At 39.3% G+C, this 19,716-nt stretch overlaps 1 protein-coding gene across 1 annotated transcript in view; it reads left to right on the forward strand.

The window, feature by feature from the left end:
- lmbr1 (limb development membrane protein 1) overlaps window positions 1-19,716 on the forward strand; it is a 65,189-nt gene that overhangs the window by 25,049 nt on the left and 20,424 nt on the right. Inside the window, exons 6-10 of the mRNA XM_038297934.1 lie at window positions 2,074-2,200; window positions 3,953-4,021; window positions 4,128-4,192; window positions 4,442-4,514; window positions 14,731-14,820. Of these exons, the coding sequence (XP_038153862.1) occupies window positions 2,074-2,200; window positions 3,953-4,021; window positions 4,128-4,192; window positions 4,442-4,514; window positions 14,731-14,820 (424 nt within the window). The remainder of the gene's footprint in view (window positions 1-2,073; window positions 2,201-3,952; window positions 4,022-4,127; window positions 4,193-4,441; window positions 4,515-14,730; window positions 14,821-19,716) is intronic.

Below are 19,716 nucleotides of genomic sequence, written 5' to 3' on the forward strand. Positions count from 1 at the left end.
TTTTACACAAAGATCCATGGGAGCCTTTATGTGATGTTTGTGTAGTGTTAGTGGAAGTCATGCTGTCATTAAGTGAGGCTGTTTAGAAAGGAGTGATTTGGTGTTGGGTGAATTTTGTTTCCTGTTGAAAATGTTAACGTCAGATGTTGGAAATGACATCTGGTAAAAAAAAAAAACGAATTTATGGGTAGTTTAAAGAAAAATAAATGGCTAGCTGCTTATTTAATAGATGACAGTGTGCAAGTTTTTCTGAATGAGTTTGAATTTTTACCCATTGCCTATTGTATTCCTTTTTTCCATGAATTGATCTGGGTCGACCCAAGTTTGCATGCTTTATTCTGTTTTCTATCTGCCTTGGTGATCTATCTGGAGGGGTCACCAATCTTTTTGAGTCATCCCGTGTGGCTCTTGAGGTCCCCTTGATGGCAACGGGCACCATGTTCCTGACCCCCTGGTCTACTGCAGACTAAGGCTCTAAGGTGCATCTGGCCCTTAGGACCTTTTTTAAATTTAGCCTAAATGTTTCTCATATGTGTGCATAGGTTCTCCTCAGGCCCTCCGGTTGCTTCACTCATCAGAAATGATGTTTAGGTTAGGTTACCTGATCGCTGTAGGTCTGAGTGCATGTGTGCATTAATATCTAGCAGTTGTTAGTCCTGTGTGTGTCTGACCTGTGATGGACGGTTTACTTGTTCAGGGTGTTTTGCCCAATGATCATTGAAGATAGCCCCTCACCCTGTACATGTAAGGAGGTACAGGCGGCTAGATAATAACAAATACATGTTAGTTTTTTCTTTTTTCTTTAGTTTTTCAATTAGATATTTGCATTACATTTCTGCTACAGGAAGGCACTTAAAGTGCCAGTAATCTGTCTTTAGATCTGCCTTTCATTTGATAAGCTTGAAACTATGTGCTGTTTCTTATTAACATAGTTTAACACAATAATCCAAATCCCATAGAACATCCATTGTCATTTTTTATAATTTTTTTATATAAATATATACATTTCAAAACAACTTGTAAATGTAAATTTATGTTGTTTTTTTTCCTTTTTTATGACAAGAATAGATATTTATCAAAACCTATATTTATCATTTTCCTGTAAAACTGTAAACATGTTTCCTCTAGCAGGAGTGAGGGTAGAAAATAGCAGTTCAAGCAGTTGTAGACTGCTTTAATAGACAGATCCTGTTATAAACATTCCTGGTAAATGGACTACAATGACATATCAGTTAAAAATAAACACCAATAGCACAATGGAAATCGTAGATATTTGTATTTGGGCTAATGATCATAGTAGAAAGGCCTGATGATCTGCCATATCAGAGATTGGCAGCTGTGTCAATTATAAGACAAACTGTCAATTTCCCTTCTGTATTCTTGCTCAAACTTGTTCATTTTGTATTTCCCTCTTTTGCTTTACCTTTGCATAACACCACCTAACTGTTGTTTTTCCTGTTTACCTTTTAAACAGGGATTCTCTGTTGTTTTTGTTGTCCAAATGTACCACACGTCAAAAGCATAAAATGGCAGCTTTGGTTGATGCGACTCTAAACCTTTAGAATCGAAAACATTATTGACATAAATACCTAAAAAAGAAAAATAAATGGCTAGCTGCTTTTTTTAATGGGTGGCAATGTGCAAGTTTTTCTGAAGGAGTTTGAATTTTTACCCATTGCCTATTGTGTTTTTCTCTTTTTTTTTTCTTTTTTCCTTAGATATGGAAACGGAGCGAAAAAGCAAAGCACATTTGCTTGAAAAATGGCAGCTGATTCAATATTATTTAACATAATATTTAACAGCTACTGTATAAGGATGTTGTATATTTTGTCTTGTACTTTTCAAGTTTTCTTTAAGTGTTTTTATTTTTTGTTCACCTACTATGCATGGACACAAATGTAGTCTTGGTTTATTGTAATATTTGTAATGTTTTTCAATTTTAATTCGGTTGCTTCAGTGTATGGCTAAACCAAAACAGACTGTTGCTTTGCTGAAATTCTCATGTGTTTTTTGTAGCTCTCTCATTGGAAAACTCCTGAACAGTTGCTCCCTCTTTTCTTTTTCTCCTTTCAGGGCATAAAGGCACGCATTTTGGAGACATTTGTGATGCTCTTCCTGTTGGCTTTGCTCATTCTTGGCATTGTGTGGGTGGCATCAGCCCTGATTGACAACGATGCAGCCAGTATGGAATCACTCTATGGTATGCGGCTTGTGATTATTTTAATTTTTCATATTAACTGTTAATGTTGTACATTTCAAAATGAGGCAAAGCCGTGGGGCTAAAAACAAAAATGTAAAAAACAGTCTACTTGATGTCCATTGGTGTCTAAATGGTATTGGCTTGGTGTGCTCCTATAACCAAACCCAACCTTTACTCTCTTTTTTCAGGCTACATTAACATATTTTTTTCTGGGATACACTAAAACAGACCATGTTTTAGACAAACAGGTCCACTAGAAATATGTTCAAGGACTGTCTTACAAGAATGAAGCATTCACCATTTGTCAAAAACTCTGTCCTTCTAATAAAACCTAACCTATAAAATGGTCAGAGAGGGGGCAGGTTTTAAACAACGACCCAGAAATATGAAAGAAGGCTTCTAAATATCCACTTTATGACATAGAAATAAATCCATAAAAAATAAAGAGATGATTTCCTTTCTGCGAGGAGATTTAAAATTAGCTATCAAGATATTTATTGCCATGATATTTACTGTAGAATTCTATCATCTGGTCTGATTAAAGGAATAGGGAAAAATAGAAATTGAAATACATAAAAGTCTGATTTCTCCATATAGAATTTAGTTTTTTACATATTTATGACTCGTGTATTAAAAAGTCATTAAGTGTGTTGTAGTCTATTAATATTGTTAACTAAGGGTGTCAAAGTGGACCTTTTTGTTTAAAGGAAGGTCTCCCTGCACTTAAGTTTCAGTTTTGTTTTCTTTTTTCTTAAACAGAATATCCCTTAAGGTTCATACACAAGGTACACAAATACAGCCTCTTGATTAAGTGATTTCCATGTTATGCCTATGTAAAGATCCTTTCAAGAGTGACTAATTGGTTGTTGATGCAAAGGAGACATTTCAGATGATGTGGATGGAGAATATTGAGCAATCAGAGGGTTGCAGTACAGAGATAGGCATGGTGGATGCAAAGATAGAGCACAGGGAAATGTTGCTGTACTTCAACAAATCTGAACTCTCAGTCAGTGAATCTCGAGTTCACCAATCAGCAATCAGGGACTGGATGTAGTTTTGATATAGGCTTATGTACCACAGGTAGGACAGATGACTGTACATACTGGAAGTGATTATCCAGCTGCATGTCCTGGAGCAGGTGGTACTGGCCAAACTTAGTGGATCAGGGGATGCCGATGCAATTGTTTAGCTTTCCATTACACATATGACACCATTGCTCACTAAAATTAGGGTCCGCCAAGGTCAGTTAAACAAACAGCAGGATCCAGGCAGAAATAGACGCTCCCTGTATTTAATGACGCATCGAAGCGAGCTGGGTAGAGGTTCACCACACAATTCGGGGAAATTGGAAGAGTGAAGCAGAGTGTCACATGACCAAAGCCGGTTGAATCGTGTGGGAAAATTTGCCACCTTTGCTTTTCAGATGAATGTACCTTCACATTTTAAAGAATCTGCATTCAGGAGGACATTAATCCTAATTCAATAAATGATTTTAAAAATTAAATGGAGGTAATCTTATTAGGTCCAGATGTCGCCTCCCAAAAGAAACGCTTGCTTATCGCTCTGATTTGTGGAGCATAGAAATGGTGAAACCCATCAATGTACTTGTGTCATTTACTTCACCAGGATTTGGAAGTTTAGCTGTGACACAAAGTTGTGTTTATAAATGAGCAATGTGTAAAAATTGTTAGGCATTGGTGAAAAATAAACTCATGCTAGGTCAACTAAAAAAAGTTAATATTCTTCTTTTAGATCTTTGGGAATTCTACCTGCCATACCTCTATTCCTGCATATCCCTGATGGGTGGCCTACTTTTGCTAAGTAAGTTGTTTGATTCAGTTCTTTACTCATTGAGCTGCCCTTATTTGGCTTTTATCCATAGCACCTTAACAGAGCCGATATTCAGTGTTTTCTGTCTTCTACGCAGTGTGCACTCCTGTGGGGATGTCCAGGATGTTCACTGTCATGGGCCAGTTATTAGTGAAACCAACAGTAAGTAACTGATCAGGTTAAGATATTTGGATGGGACGAGTAGAAACACTTTATTCTGTTTTTGAACAAAATCTGTGTCAGGTCTGAAACTGTATGCTCTGCTAAAGCTCTCACATTCAGCCATTAGAAGCATGACAGGACTACAAATACATCACCTACTCATCCTCCCATCTGCCATTGCTCCAGTCCCACTTTGGACCTAATTATAACCCATTTCATCTTTCCCTTCTCTGCTCCCCTCCCCTTTAGATCCTGGAGGACCTGGATGAGCAGATTTACTGCATCCATTTGCAGGAGGAAGCCCTTCAGAGGAGATTAAACGGTATGTCTGTGGGAGACGTGTTGACACGTTATAGGCAGGGGTAGAGGTTGACTGCACTATTGGGTGTGATAAAAGCCGGCCTCACTGGAATCAATTAGCATGAAAAAATCTAGCTGGGCGAACAAAATCCACACACACTTGACACAAGTTTTTCCACACACCGCCTCAGTCGTCTAACTTTCTGCTAAAGGTCAAAGTAGCCGCCTTAACCGTGGATGTATTTAATGGTTAAGAAGGTTTACTGCAAAGCCTCTGTCACCGCTGGTGAAGTGATTGCCTTATTTAACATTGGGTCTAGAATGGTAACATGGGTTAATAGGGAGGAAATTAAATTTTTTTGAGAAATTTAGAAATAGAAAATCCCTTTATTGTCCCACAATGGAGAAATTGTAGCGTTAAAGTACTTTTTTTTTGCAGCCCGATGCTGTGGACATTAAAGACAAGTTTTTTTTATTGATGTTTGAAATAACATAGCTTTTCTTAAGAATTTTAAACAAAGGGAAAGTTTAGAGTTCAAAGATGATAAAAATGTTATTTTTTTAGCCTGCATTTCCCTCCCAAGTCTAGCCTTCTGTGTTCAACAAAATCCTTGTTTGACGTTAAATTATCTCCAAAAGCAGGAAGTGAAGTTTCAAAACCTACTTTAGCATTAACTCAACCACGCAACCAAGTGTACAGATGTGAGTAAATGAAGAGGACAAGCGTCCTTTCAAACCAGGAAGGTAAGCGAGATCACCTCCTGATAGTATGTGTTTTTTTTAACGCACCGCCTGCCTCGTCCATAGACTGCCACCAATGCGTAAGGACTGTTAGGGGCTCATTCCACTGCACTGCTTTGAACTAACTGATAGAATAATTGTAATCTGTTCTTTATCATTTCCTGAATTGTTTGATCTTTACAAGTCCCTGTGAGGGAGGGAAAACAAATAACTGTGGTCAACACATGTTTGAGGCCAAACTGCATCTCAATCTGCCTGTTAAAGAGGAGGGAGTTAGAGGTGAGGTAGGTTTTTTTGTGCAGTGGAGGAATAAACGTATCCTTATCAGAAATGTTTTAAGCACATGCAAATACTTGTTTTTCATACTCGTCTGTAGGTGAAAGCAAAGGCTCAGTTGGGATATCTTTGATCTTACAGTATTTAAAAAAAAATTGGTTCAGGAACAGTTCACAGGATACACTCCAGTGAGGTGTTCTGGCTTCACCCGTGCCCGCTTTCTGATACATCATCAAGCTTTTCAGTTTGTGTTTTCTAGAAACAAGCTGTTGAGCCTCATCAGTCGATGCATTTATGTTTGTTTGCGTGTCAGGCTCTTTGCGGTGGTTCTTGGATCTGAAATTGCCCATTTTAAAGTAGCATCTTGGCGTTTGATATTGTTTAGTTCTCTACATAATGGCCCTTTCTTTATTATTTGTGTGTGTCTACTTTCTTTGAAGTGAAAAAGAGAAAAGTTTATGAAAATAATTTGCAATGATAAACATCTTTTGTAACAGCTTTGTTGCTTTAAAATGAAAAATAACAATAGTAAACAAGTCAGATAAGGATTTAATCTTTATAAAAGCTGGAAATAAATTGCTGATAATTTGGTAGAGTTAGAAGTTGAGTCTGAGCAAATATTCTAAACATTACATCCCTTTTACATCAAACCAATGTAAAATGTATTTGTCATTGTTTTAAATGAACATGAATCTATTAGTCCAAATACTACATTTACGCCACTATTGATACAGTTTGAGCTGTCCAATATATATACACACAAGTTATTGCAACAACTATGTTAAGTGTCATGTTTTTATAATTTACAAACTTTTAAGCTGATAGGATGGATGGACTCTTTACGCTCTTTTTCAATTCAGTTTAATTCAGTTTATTTATGTAGCGCACACATGTTATCTCAAGGCACTTAACAGAAACAATTCAATCAGATGATACAGATTGGTTCAACTTCTCTATTTATGAAAACCAGCTGATTGCATCGACTCATCGACCTCACACGGGTTGTAGCGACAGTGGAGAGGAAAAACTCTCTTTTAACAGGAAGGAACCTCCAGCAGAACCAGGCTCTGTAAGAGAGCCATCTAACCTGGTAACATAATAATAATAATAATAATAAAAGAAATCTTTGTGTATGAGGTTCATACAAGTTAGTTACTTCAGATTAACCTGGTTCTGCTGGAGGCTTCAGTAGCCAGACGCCCCTGGATAACATTTTTAGGATTAAACTTGTGCTTGATGGTATGACAACAGAATTCACGTTGTATCACAGTCATTTTGTTCTTAATTAACCAACATCACACAAGTTTGTCTAAGGCTAATTTTATTGTTTGTAGTAAAAGGCTTAAACTTGTGGTGGCAAAAGCATCAATTGGTTTGTCCTACAAAATTATTACTGCCTAACACTGCTTTCTTTCCAAAAAAAAAAAAAAAAAAAAAATCTGAAGGTGGTTCCAGAAACATTAAATGGGCCTTTAATGCTTGGTGCTTGAAGTGCACAGCGATGATTAAGTTTGACTATTGTGCGACTTGACCACGGGTCTGTTGCTGTTGAAAACCGGGTGATGCTCATAGCTCCATTCCCAGCTTCCTTTGGTGATGTTGGGATAGCAGTTTGGCTAAAGCATTTTCATCCCATTAAAACATACCTTGAATCCAGCGTTTTAAGTATTGGCCTATACCCATCTCGTTTGACTGGCCGAGTGGGGAAATGTCTTTGAATAAGTGAAATTTTACCTTGCTTGTAAAGGCTCTCCTGCACAATGTCTTGAAAGAATGCCTGTTAAAGCTATGCTTGGCTGTAATGGTGCTACTTTTACTGGTGCTATAGGTTGATGGTGTCACAGCGTACACTTTCTTTATGTTCCATCAAATTGTTTCTGCTAAGTTGCTAGTGTTACCAGCAATGGGCAGCAGTTTTGGCAACAGAAGAGTCTCCCAGCTGTCACTATACTGTATAGTGACCTCTTCCTTGTATGCCGTTTGGTGGTGCTTTTTTACACCACGCTTTTTAGCACTTCTAGCAGCAACAGATTTCACTATCAACTGACTTGGTGATGTATTGTTGTAAATATGATGGATTTCTGTTTAATGTAATTGGATTTTCAACCTGACTTGATGATAAGATTTGATTCTGCTTATGAAAGGAACCTGTTTAACTGACCAAAAAATGACTTTTTTTTGTAGTTTTGTGCTACACATAAGTTGAATCAAAAGACCACTTCCCTATTTTTTTTTCTTTAAATAATTTTTTTTAGAAACCTTCAAATCATTTATATTCAGTTTGAATTGGACCTGGGAAATGATGGCTTAAAAATCAAATCTCCAATCATTTTTTTATTAATCTGTCCCCCTCCCTTAGTTTTCATAATAAAACTGACAAATCACATACATTCCTTTCAAAAACAATCATCCCCAAGTGTTCTTACTTAATAGCTGTTTAACTCATCCAATAAATGTCATTCCTAAGTGTTCTTTGACATGTGACTGGAGTGCCTCTTACACATTGGTTACCAGACTTCAGTGCTGACAATACGCCGTTAGCTCCATCCCTACTTAATGGGACTTGTTATTTTGTCACACTATGATGACACCTTAATGAATCAGTCATATATGGATGGATCAATTTTTGTTTATGACCCAAGTAAATATAGTTAAAAACAACACAATTAATATCACTGTACAGCTAACACTCTTAAAGGCCGTAAATTAAATTACTTTTATGACTTATGGAACATAGAGAAACATGGCTTATCACAAACTCATTGACTCATATAAATGTTATTAAAAGAAGGATTTAAACTTTCAGTGCATATATATGCTCAGTTTTGTTTACAGTGTTGCCAAATTTTCTTTGGATCTGTGCAAACTTTTGATCTCTTTAGCATCTTACCAAACAGCCATTGCTTGTAAAACTGATCATTTTGTTTTCAGAATTTGTGTAAATCTGTCCAGAATTTAATTACTAGACACGCTGGAAAAAAAATCAAAATCTAGATAAGTCAATTTTCCTTAAATTAAGTGCATTTGTTCTTGAATTTAGGCGGTAAGTGAGACACATTGGCAATGGAACAAGACAATTTACATTTAAAATAAGCAATAACAATTGCATTGTCTTATTTCAAGTGCATATTATCTAATTATCTTATTTTAAGAGTAAAAATGCTCATTCCATTAGCAGATAATCTTATTTACCTACTCAAATTAAGGGTAAATACACTTAATTTAAGGCATTTTTACTTATTTCTAGATTGTTTTTGTAGTGCAAAGGTAAGGTCTCAAAAACAAGATAGAAAAAGACTTGCAACTGAAAGTAATCATTTTAAGGTAAATATGAATGTCATACTGCAAAGGTAAACTGATGCACATGTTTTGTGATCCTGGTGTTCTAAAAACAAAGCAACATGGTGCTCGTCCAGATGCTATGCGGCACAATGACCTTGCCACTGCCTCTCTTTTCTCAGCATGGTGTTTAGCATATTTGGGGATGACGTAATTTTTTGAGCATTAGAGAAGGTTGGAGAGGATATGTTGAATTAACTCTGAGCCCTCCTGGCTGCCAGAGCACTCACTCAGCATCTCTGCCTCGCTGTAACTCAGTCTGTTACTTGACGGTGCCAGCAGAGGGAGAGGAAGGATATATGTAACTTCAATATGGAATGATGTCATTGAAGATACTGCAGCTCCGTTTCTCACTATTCCCCCTTTCTGCTTTAGAAACTGATAAGTCGTTTGTTTTTAAATGTAATCTATAAGCTGTGAAGATTTAATTTAAGCCATGATTTATCTCTGCTCATGATATCTAAAGGTGTATTTGGAAATATTTTGTGAAAAGGTGATAAAACAGTTAAGTTGAACGGGTACATTTAGCCTGGGGCTCAGTTTAGTTTGAACTTGGAGGGAAAAGAAAACTAACTGAACTATTGATGACATTTCCTCTTGTTGTGCTACATTTTTTTTTTCTCCTTGATTTTGCTCTGAGCGTTCAGAGTTTCCCCTTTTCAGATCCAAGAACAGGTACTCTTATCTCTAAAGGCTTTGACATAGACCTTTACCTTGCTCCCTTCCTATCTCACCTTTGCAACCTACTTCAGCTCATCCAGACAGGGCGTGTCATAATGAAAGTGGAAAGAAACAGGTCTGATCAAAGTGATCAGTCCTTCACTTCTGTAACAAAGATGAAAGATGGTATACTTTATTGCATGGTAGTAACGATGTAACACTGAACTAATTGGTCTCCATCTGCCAGTCACCCTGAGGGGATGCAAATAGATACTTTTCCACTTTGCCTTCAGCGGCCTTCAATGCTAGTGTGTCAGTCTGGAAGGAAAACAGAGTAAAATAGATGAATTAGCCCTAAATGAGCTGGCCTTGTGGTTTTCCTGGAGAATCCCTTGCCGCTGCTGAGCCCAGTCAACCAGTCGTATCATGTGCTAGACAGCCCCTGACACAAGATTGTTTTTTAGTTTAAATTCACATGGTTGAAATTTGAAAAATATTGCTGTGTGCTAAACACCCTTACATGCTTGGGTGGAATTTCCATAAACAGAGCAGACAAAAACAGGCATAAACAGTTTATTCCTTACAAAGTCTTAAAAATCGAGTACTTATATGGAAATGATAGAATACACTTTGCCTATTTACAAACTTAAAGGAACTGTTGAGATATGTTATTTCATATGAGAGAATAACTTTTACCGTATTTTCATGACCATAAGGCGCACCGTACTAAAAGGCGCAGTCTCAGTTATGTGTGCCATTACTGTATTTAACACACACATAAGGCGCACCGGGCGCAGGTTTTATATACCGGTACATATCCTCTACTACGTTTAAATACCTCTACTGTGTATTTAAAAATAGAGCGGGAGCAAAACTGAGTATGTTTGTGCTTTATTCATGTATTTATTACAAAGTATTAATCAAACCCATCAAAGTCATAATCCTCTTTTTCTGAATTAAACAGCTGCGCTAAATCAGACATGCCAATTTCCCCTTCTTCGCTGTCAGAGTCACTTTCCGTGCCGGGCGGCTCCTCGGAAATGATGCCGGCTTTTGCGAAAGCTCGAACAACAGAGCCAGCAGACACGTTAGTCCAAGCATCAACAATCCATCCGCAAACTGTGGCATAACTTGCCCGGCACTGCCTTCCACTTTTCATTTGTTCACCTTTTTTTTTTTCACATCGGCTGTGAGATGGGCACGCATGGAGTCACAGATTAACAGCCATGGTGATGCGTGGAAAAAAAACCACCTGGTCTTTTTACATACACCTCCCTCAGCCACGCTTTTTTCATCTCCTCATCCATCCAGCCCTTTTCATTTGCCTTAATAACGACTCCAGCTGGAAAAGTCTCTTTAGGCAAAGTCTTTTGCTTAAAAATCACCATAGGCGGCAGTTTCTGTCCATTTGCGTGGCAGCCAAGTACAAAAGTAAACAATGCCTTTTCATACCCCGTTGTGTGTATCGCTACCGTGCTGGTCCCCTTCTTCTCCGCTCTGTGATTCACCGGGATGTCGAAAGTGAGCGGCACCTCGTCCATGTTGGTGATGTGGCTTGGCTGGATGCGTTTGTCGGCGATGTGTTTGCTGCAGTAGGAGTGGAAGCTCGCTAGCTTTTCATTATAATCCGCCGGACGTTGCTGAGCTACTATAGTCGTGGTCCGGATGGAAAAATTTCACTCATAGGTGTGTCTCTTTGCCATTTTCAGGGTTGTTATGACAACAATGTTCTGCATAAAGCACATACCTGTTATTTTAGACACAATCCACGCTTCCCCCTTTAACGTTCTCATGGTGGTCTCAACAACGTCCGCAGTAACACATAGGGCGCGCCGCACATTTTGAGGGGAAAAAAAGACGTTTATATGCGCCTTATAGTCGTGAAAATACGGTATATAACTTTTACAAATTGATGTAATTGTCTTTTATGACAGTTATAAGGAAATTTGAACCCTTCTGTGTCTTTTATCCTTTATATCAAAATTATAGATCTGATGACATCACCGGGGCACCTTTTGAATTTGTTAAGATATTGTTTAGTGGTTGTAATTTGTGTTTTAATGGGGGTTTCAGGTCTGCTGCATCTCAATTATTTAGCTGCATTTACTTGAAGCTTCTTAATCCTTTAATTCTTAGTGAAATTAGTTTGTAAGGCTACATAGGTTGGTTTGATGTTAAAAAGTAATGACACAATGTGACCAGGTGAATGCTGTTGCTTATACAAGGTCTTATTCTATATATTTTATGTTATTATATCTTATTTTATTTATATTGTAAAAACACTTTACAGTACAGTATTTTTTATTTTTTTAACTATGTCACTTATTCGTTTATTTTTAATACACTTTTTAAGGTCCACATTTGTGTGACCACATTTGCTGTAATGCTTTTGCTGCTGTAACTCCAACATTTCTCCACTGTGGGACAATAATGAGATGTTTGTTTCAATTCTATTCATTCAGTTTTAATAAATGAGGTAGATAATTTTTTGGCATTGTTTCTATATATATATATATATATATATATATATATATATATATATATATATATATATACACTCACCGGCCACTTTATTAGGTACCCCATGCTAGTAACGGGTTGGACCCCCTTTTGCCTTCAGAACTGCCTCAATTCTTCGTGGCATAGATTCAACAAGGTGCTGGAAGCATTCCTCAGGGAGTTTGGTCCATATTGACATGATGGCATCACACAGTTGCCGCAGATTTGTCGGCTGCACATCCATGATGCGTATCTCCCGTTCCACCACATCCCAAAGATGCTCTATTGGATTGAGATCTGGTGACTGTGGAGGCCATTTGAGTACAGTGAACTCATTGTCATGTTCAAGAAACCAGTCTGAGATGATTCCAGCTTTATGACATGGCGCATTATCCTGCTGCAAGTAGCCATCAGAAGTTGGGCACATTGTGGTCCTAAAGGGATGGACATGGTCAGCAACAATACTCAGGTAGGCTGTGGCGTTGCAACGATACTCAATTGGTACCAAGGGGCCCAAAGAGTGCCAAGAAAATATTCCCCACACCATGACACCACCACCACCAGCCTGAACCGTTGATACAAGGCAGGATGGATCCATGCTTTCATGTTGTAGACGGCAAATTCTGACCCTACCATCCGAATGTCGCAGCAGAAATCGAGACTCATCAGACCAGGCAACGTTTTTCCAATCTTCTATTGTCCAATTTCGATGAGCTTGTGCAAATTGTAGCTTCAGTTTCCTGTTCTTAGCTGAAAGGAGTGGCACCCGGTGTGGTCTTCTGCTGCTGTAGCCCATCTGCCTCAAAGTTCGACGTACTGTGCGTTCAGAGATGCTCTTCTGCCCACCTTGGTTGTAACGGGTGGTTATTTGAGTCACTGTTGCCCTTCTATCAGCTCCAACCAGTCTGGCCATTCTCCTCTGACCTCTGGCATCAACAAGGCATTTCCGCCCCAGAACTGCCGCTCACTGGATGTTTTTTCTTTTTCGGACCATTCTCTGTAAACCCTAGAGATGGTTGTGCGTGAAAATCCCAGTAGATCAGCAGTTTCTGAAATACTCAGACCAGCCCTTCTGGCACCAACAATCATGCCACGTTCAAAGTCACTCAAATCACCTTTCTTCCCCATACTGATGCTCGGTTTGAACTGCAGGAGATTGTCTTGACCATGTCTACATGCCTAAATGCACTGAGTTGCCGCCATGTGATTGGCTGCTTAGAAATTTAGTGTTAACGAGCAGTTGGACAGGTGTACCTAATAAAATGACCGGTGAGTGTGTATATATATATATATATATATATATATATATATATATATATATTATAACTAGGGCTGCAACTAATGATTATTTTAAAAATCGATGAATCGGCCGATTATTTTTTCGATTAATCGATGAATCGGACAAAAAATATTTTTTATATTAACTTCTTTATTCCAAAATAAACATTTTTAGACAGAACAAACAAGTACAGGTTGCTCATTAAATGTCCTGGTGCAATATGAAAAATAAATGTTTGTGTTAAAACTACGCAAACTTACATGAGAAATGTTGCTGTACATCCACAAAATATAGGGTACTTTGTTTTGTTTTTAAAAGCCCCTGAGGGGTTCCTACAATAGGTCCCCCCATTTCAACAAATGAGTTTTTTTTAGACTAGAAGAGTTCTGCCTTTTAAGACAGGAAAGTATAGCAGTTAAAGTTGCTACTTGAGAAAATACTGAACCATAGAGATAAAAATAGCCCTGTGATTCAAATTATAAATTGTATTTGGAATAAAAATGAGAGAACTAGGGGTGCTAAAAAACACATCCTCCAAAGACAGATATTTACATGGGAATGTGGCAAATATAATTAATTGACATATTACTGATCTTGCTGGATTTTATTCTGCTTTACTTCCATAAATTGCAGGATCTTTACTTTATCTTTGCCAGAAGATTTAAACTTTAAAAGCCTTGCCCTCATAATTTGCAAGTTAATTTATTTATAAAGAAAATATAAACGCCGCTTAAGCTAATTCAAATGAAATTAAAAGTAAAATAAGTAGCCAACCTTATCACTGTCTGTAACCTACTAACACGGTAAGGAAAGCATCAGATGAGCTACCTGAGAAACTAACGTTACGTTTCCCCACTTTAAAACGAAACAAACATGGTTACTCATCCTGCTGATCAGCTCTCTTCACTGCCATCGAAGGCTCCAGCATGTTGTCTTTACAGGTGCTGCGTCATAACAGTGGTGCTTCCGTGCCATGTTCATTTGTTTTTTCAAAAGTTGCATGTTAAGACTTTTTTCGCTTTACAAAGCGCAGGCTATTTTAATTATTGTGATCAATTTGCGCCGTCAATCCCGGCGCATGCGCGCTTCATTTGCAATCCTGCGGCTCTGACTGCAGCGCTGAGAGGGACTCCTGCGGGAGCGCCGCGGCAGAACAGGGTTGGGATGGGGGAGGCGCCCCACGGCAATGACGACGCCGGCGGCGGCGGATGACGCATTAATCGTGCGACACAACTAATCGATGATGAAATTCGTTGCCAACGCTTTTAAAAGTCGATTTTTATCGATTTTATCGATTCGTTGTTGCAGCCCTAATTATAACATTACAATGATAAATATAACATTAAGGATCATCGCTAACAGTATTTTGTGAAGGATAAAACAACACTTATCAGTAACAAGAACAATTCTTAAGTTGCTGGATCAACATTTTTTTCTTCCACAGGATCATCTTCACTCACCTACATCCGAGGGAGCTTTACCTATCAACTCACCAAAGAACTGGACAATATTAGAAGTCAGAAGAATAAACTAGGTAAGTGTTTGTATTCTATGTCAAGTCTGATGTATAGTCTTTTTAAGACCTTGAATTACCACTGCGATGTACGCCAAAGACATTAGTTTTTTACATATTGCTGACAGGCAGCTGCTCCCTCATCTGCCTTAATTTCTTAATTTGGACTTGGATCAGACCTGCCTGATAATTTTCCATCCATTTTAGGGTATTATAAATGAAGGCAGAGCCTTTTGGGGAGCAGTGTGGCGGAGAAAGGAGAGCACAAAGGCACTTAGGATATTGGACAAGATGCAAACTTTATATTGTAGCAAGCCTTTTAGTGATGTCATTAATTTAGAAGGATGGTGCATATAAAATGCACTTGGCAAACTTCTCGGGCAGGCAGACTGAATACACTTTGGGAATACAGAGAACTGACTGTTGGTTTGCAATAGACAAAGACAATCAATATGCCAGAGATATAAGGGCAGTCACACACACATATTGTAAGAGAACAGCGGATGTTACAGCCACAGAGTGCATGAGGTTTACAAGCTGTCAGTAGCGTCTACAAACATGACTGATCAACTGCTGAAATACGACGTTGATATAAAATTGAAATGTTTCATCTGGCTTGGAAGAAAGTCACGTTGGTTGCCCACCACACTCTTAGAAGTTCAAACCAAAATATAAATCACAAAATTAATTTTGCTGCGTTTTATTTCATCCAAGATTTATCACTGTTTCCGCTAATTAAGGCAATGATGAGTGCGGCTGATTAAAGAGGAAGAGCATCGTTTTTGATGGTTATGAGATGTGTATTACCTGGAGGTGGTGTGGTTTCAGTCACAGCTGAGATGTGTTTCGCTCGCATGCTTACAATATGATTTCACCAAAACAAACATTACAAACCATCAGTCAGATGTTGCAGGGTTTCAGATGTAGAAGTTTATCTGCTTAAGAAGAGCCTCTTGTGTTCAAAAACTGGGGTAGCTTTTGGCACAGAAATGATTGTGGAACAACTTTCACATATGATTTATGAAACATTTGTTTATACCAGCAGGTACCAACGTATGTCAGGGGTTTATAAATCTAGTGGCTGATAACAGAAGCAGTTTAAGTGTTTCCACACCCCTATTTAATCAATGCTTTGATGAGCTCTCCCACAACATGCAAAACATTAGATGAATAAGCAGGGACAAATAAAAAAGCAACTTATTGGTTTGCATCTCAGGTTTTTAAATTAAAGTTGCACCACACAGGAAACATACAGAATAGATTTGTTTTTCACACTCCAGGGTACAAAATCAAACCTGATATTCTAGTGCAGCATATCTATTTAATGCCCAGTGCAGTCCTTTAAAACTCAAAGTCTTAAAGTTTCTCAGTGATTTACTGCAGATTTCTTCAGGTTGATACATGTAGGCCTGAAACAATCTGAGTAATTGTGTTCAATTGATTATTGAAATAATCGTCTACTACCGTATTTTCACGACTATAAGGCGCACTTAAACGTCTTTTTTTTCCCTCAAAATGTGCGGTGCGCCCTTTGGTGCGGTGCGCCCTATGTGTTGTAACTGCGACTTTTGAGACCACCTCATTGAGGAGATGATGAAAGAGTGGCTGAATGTAAGGAGACCAGGTGTTTTTTCCCACTCATCACCATCGCTGTCAATCTGTGACTCCATGCGTGCCCATCTCACAGCTGATGTGAAAAACATGGGGAAACAAATTAACACTGTGCTCGCTGTTCAACCGCTCGACATCGGTGTGAACCGGACCCAGCAGGTGCAGCAGAAGCAGCGAGTTTACATGCAAAGTCAATGGTTGACGCGTGTATAGGTGCAGCAAAAGGTCCCGCAGCGCGTTTTGAGCAGCAGGAGCGTTTAAGCATCTGGCAACGCGCTGCGGCTGCTCGAGATGGAAAAATTTAAGTTTTGCTGCTGGACGCGCCGCATCAACCAATCAGAGAAGCTGATCTGGGAGCTGACAGCGAGACAGACACATCGCTCTGATGACATATGATATTAACGCAAATGAAAAGGGCTGGATGGATGAGGAGATGATGAAAGAGTGGCTGAGGGAGGTGTATGTGAGGAGAACAGGTGTTTTTTTTCCACGCATCACCATCACCAGTTAATCTGTGACTCCATGCGTGCCCATCTCACAGCTGATGAGAAAAACATGGTGAATCAAATGGACGCTGTGCTCACCGTTATCCCGGGAGGTCTGACAAAGGAACTTCAACCGCTCGACATCGATGTGAAGCGACCGTTCAAAGTAAGGCTGCGAGCGGCGTGGGAGCGATGGGTGACAGACAGAGACCACAGTTTCAGGATAAGTGGAAGGCAGCGCCGGGCAAGTTACGCCACTGTTTGCGGATGGATTGTAGATGCTTGGACTAACGTGTCTGCTGGCTCTGTTGTTCAAGCTTTTGCAAAAGCAGGCATTATTTCTGAGGAGCCGCCCGGCACGGAAAGTAACTCTGACAGCGAAGAAGGGGAAACTGGCATGTCTGATTTAGCGCAGCTGTTTAATTGAGAAACAGAGGATGATGACTTTGATGGGTTTGATTAATACTTTGTAATAAATACATGAATAAAGCACAATCATACTCAGTTTTGCTCCCGCTCTATTTTTCTACCTGAAAACTTAATTCAACAGCAGCCTCTGGGCGGGTCTCCTCCTCTTCACCGCGGCGGATGGCAGGTGTTTTTTCATCTAAATAATCTAAATCTTGCAGCTATATTTGCTGTGATCAGTGGGAATAAAGTAGTTTTAATATGTTTTTAAGTGAGAAAGTCCACCTGAAAACTTCATAATTGCAGTCAGTTCATCCAGATTATCTATTTCTGTAGGAGGCGCTCAGACCCCCACATACCTGCGGTGCACTGACAGCAGCAATCCCTTCATCAGCAGCCTCTAGGCAGTGTAGCCTCTAGGTTCACAGCGGCTGCTGGCAGGTGTTTTTCATCTAAATAATTTAAACTGCAGCCACCAGGATACCGGTAATAAAAGCGAACAAATTCCGTTGGCAGGTTTCAGGATTTTAAGTTAATTTAGGAGTGATCACAGCGCTGTGTCATCTGCGATGTGTCTGTCTCACGGCCAGCACCCAGGTTTGATTAATACTTTGTAATAAATACATGAATAAAGCACAATCATACTCAGTTTTGCCCCCGCTGTATTTTTAAATACGCAGTAGAGGTATTTAAAGGTAGTAGAGGACATGTACCTGTATATAAAAAACGCGCCCTATAGTCCGGTGCGCCTTATGTGTGTTTTAAATACAGGAATGGGACACATAACTGAGAGTGCGCCTTTTAGTACGGTGCGCCTTATGCTCGTGAAAATACGGTAATCTAGTAATTGATTAATTGTTACCTGGAGTATAGAGGCTCTATAACATGCTTTTAGCTGACAGAATGACAAACTTAGAGCAATGATTATATCAAAATTGTAAAAAATGCATACACATATTGTGTTTAAGATAAAAAAAAAAAAAAAAAAAAAAATATATATATATATATATACACTATATTGCCAAAAGTATTTGCTCACCTGCCTTGACTCACATATGAGCTTAAGTGACATCCCGTTCCTAATCCATAGGGTTCAATATGACGTCGGTCCACCCTTTGCAGCTAGAACAGCTTCAACTCTTCTGGGAAGGCTGTCCACAAGGTTTAGGAGTGTGTTTATGGGAATTTTTGACCATTCTTCCAGAAGCGCATTTGTGAGGTCGCACACTGATGTTGGACGAGAAGGCCTGGCTCTCAGTCTCCGCTCTAATTCATCCCAAAGGTGTTCTATCGGGTTGAGGTCAGGACTCTGTGCAGGCCAGTCAAGTTCATCCACACCAGACTCTGTCATCCATGTCTTTATGGACCTTGCTTTGTGCACTGGTGCACAGTCATGTTGGAAGAGGAAGGGGCCAGCTCCAAACTGTTCCCACAAAGTTGGGAGCATGGAATTGTCCAAAATGTCTTGGTATGCTGAAGCATTCAGAGTTCCTTTCACTGGAACTAAGGGGCCAAGCCCAGCTCCTGAAAAACAACCCCACACCATAATCCCCCCTCCACCAAACTTTACACTTGGCACAATGCAGTCAGACAAGTACCGTTCTCCTGGCAACCGCCAAACCCAGACCCGTCCATCAGATTGCCAGATGGAGAAGCGCGATTCGTCACTCCAGAGAACGCGTCTCCACTGCTCTAGAGTCCAGTGGCGGCGTGCTTTACACCACCGCATCCGACGCTTTGCATTGCACTTGGTGATGTATGGCTTGGATGCAGCTGCTCGACCATGGAAACCCATTCCATGAAGCTCTCTGCGCACTGTTCTTGAGCTAATCTGAAGGCCACATGAAGTTTGGAGGTCTGTAGTGATTGACTCTGCAGAAAGTTGGCGACCTCTTCGCACTATGCGCGTCAGCATCCGCTGACCCCGCTCCGTCAGTTTACGTGGCCTACCACTTCGTGGCTGAGTTGCTGTCGTTCCCAAACACTTCCATTTTCTTATAATACAGCTGACATTTGACTGTGGAATATTTAGGAGCGAGGAAATTTCACGACTGGATTTGTTGCACAGGTGGCATCCTATCACAGTTCCACGCTGGAATTCACTGAGCTCCTGAGAGCGACCCATTCTTTCACAAATGTTTGTAAAAACAGTCTGCATGCCTAGGTGCTTGAATTTATACACCTGTGGCCATGGAAGTGATTGGAACACCTGATTCCAATAATTTGGATGGGTGAGCAAATACTTTTGGCAATATAGTGTATATATATATATATTTATTTATTTATTTATTTTTTTTTGTCTCCTCAAGTGGAACATTTTGAGTTTCGCCAGGTTTAATTTCGTGAAAATTTCTTTAAGGAACCTCTGGCTATCTGATTATTATTTGATTAAGCAAAAAAAATAATCAACAGA

This window comes from Cyprinodon tularosa, unplaced genomic scaffold (genome assembly GCF_016077235.1).
Source record: "Cyprinodon tularosa strain WSP-4 unplaced genomic scaffold, ASM1607723v1 ctg4, whole genome shotgun sequence".
Classification (NCBI taxonomy): Eukaryota; Metazoa; Chordata; class Actinopteri; order Cyprinodontiformes; family Cyprinodontidae; genus Cyprinodon; species Cyprinodon tularosa.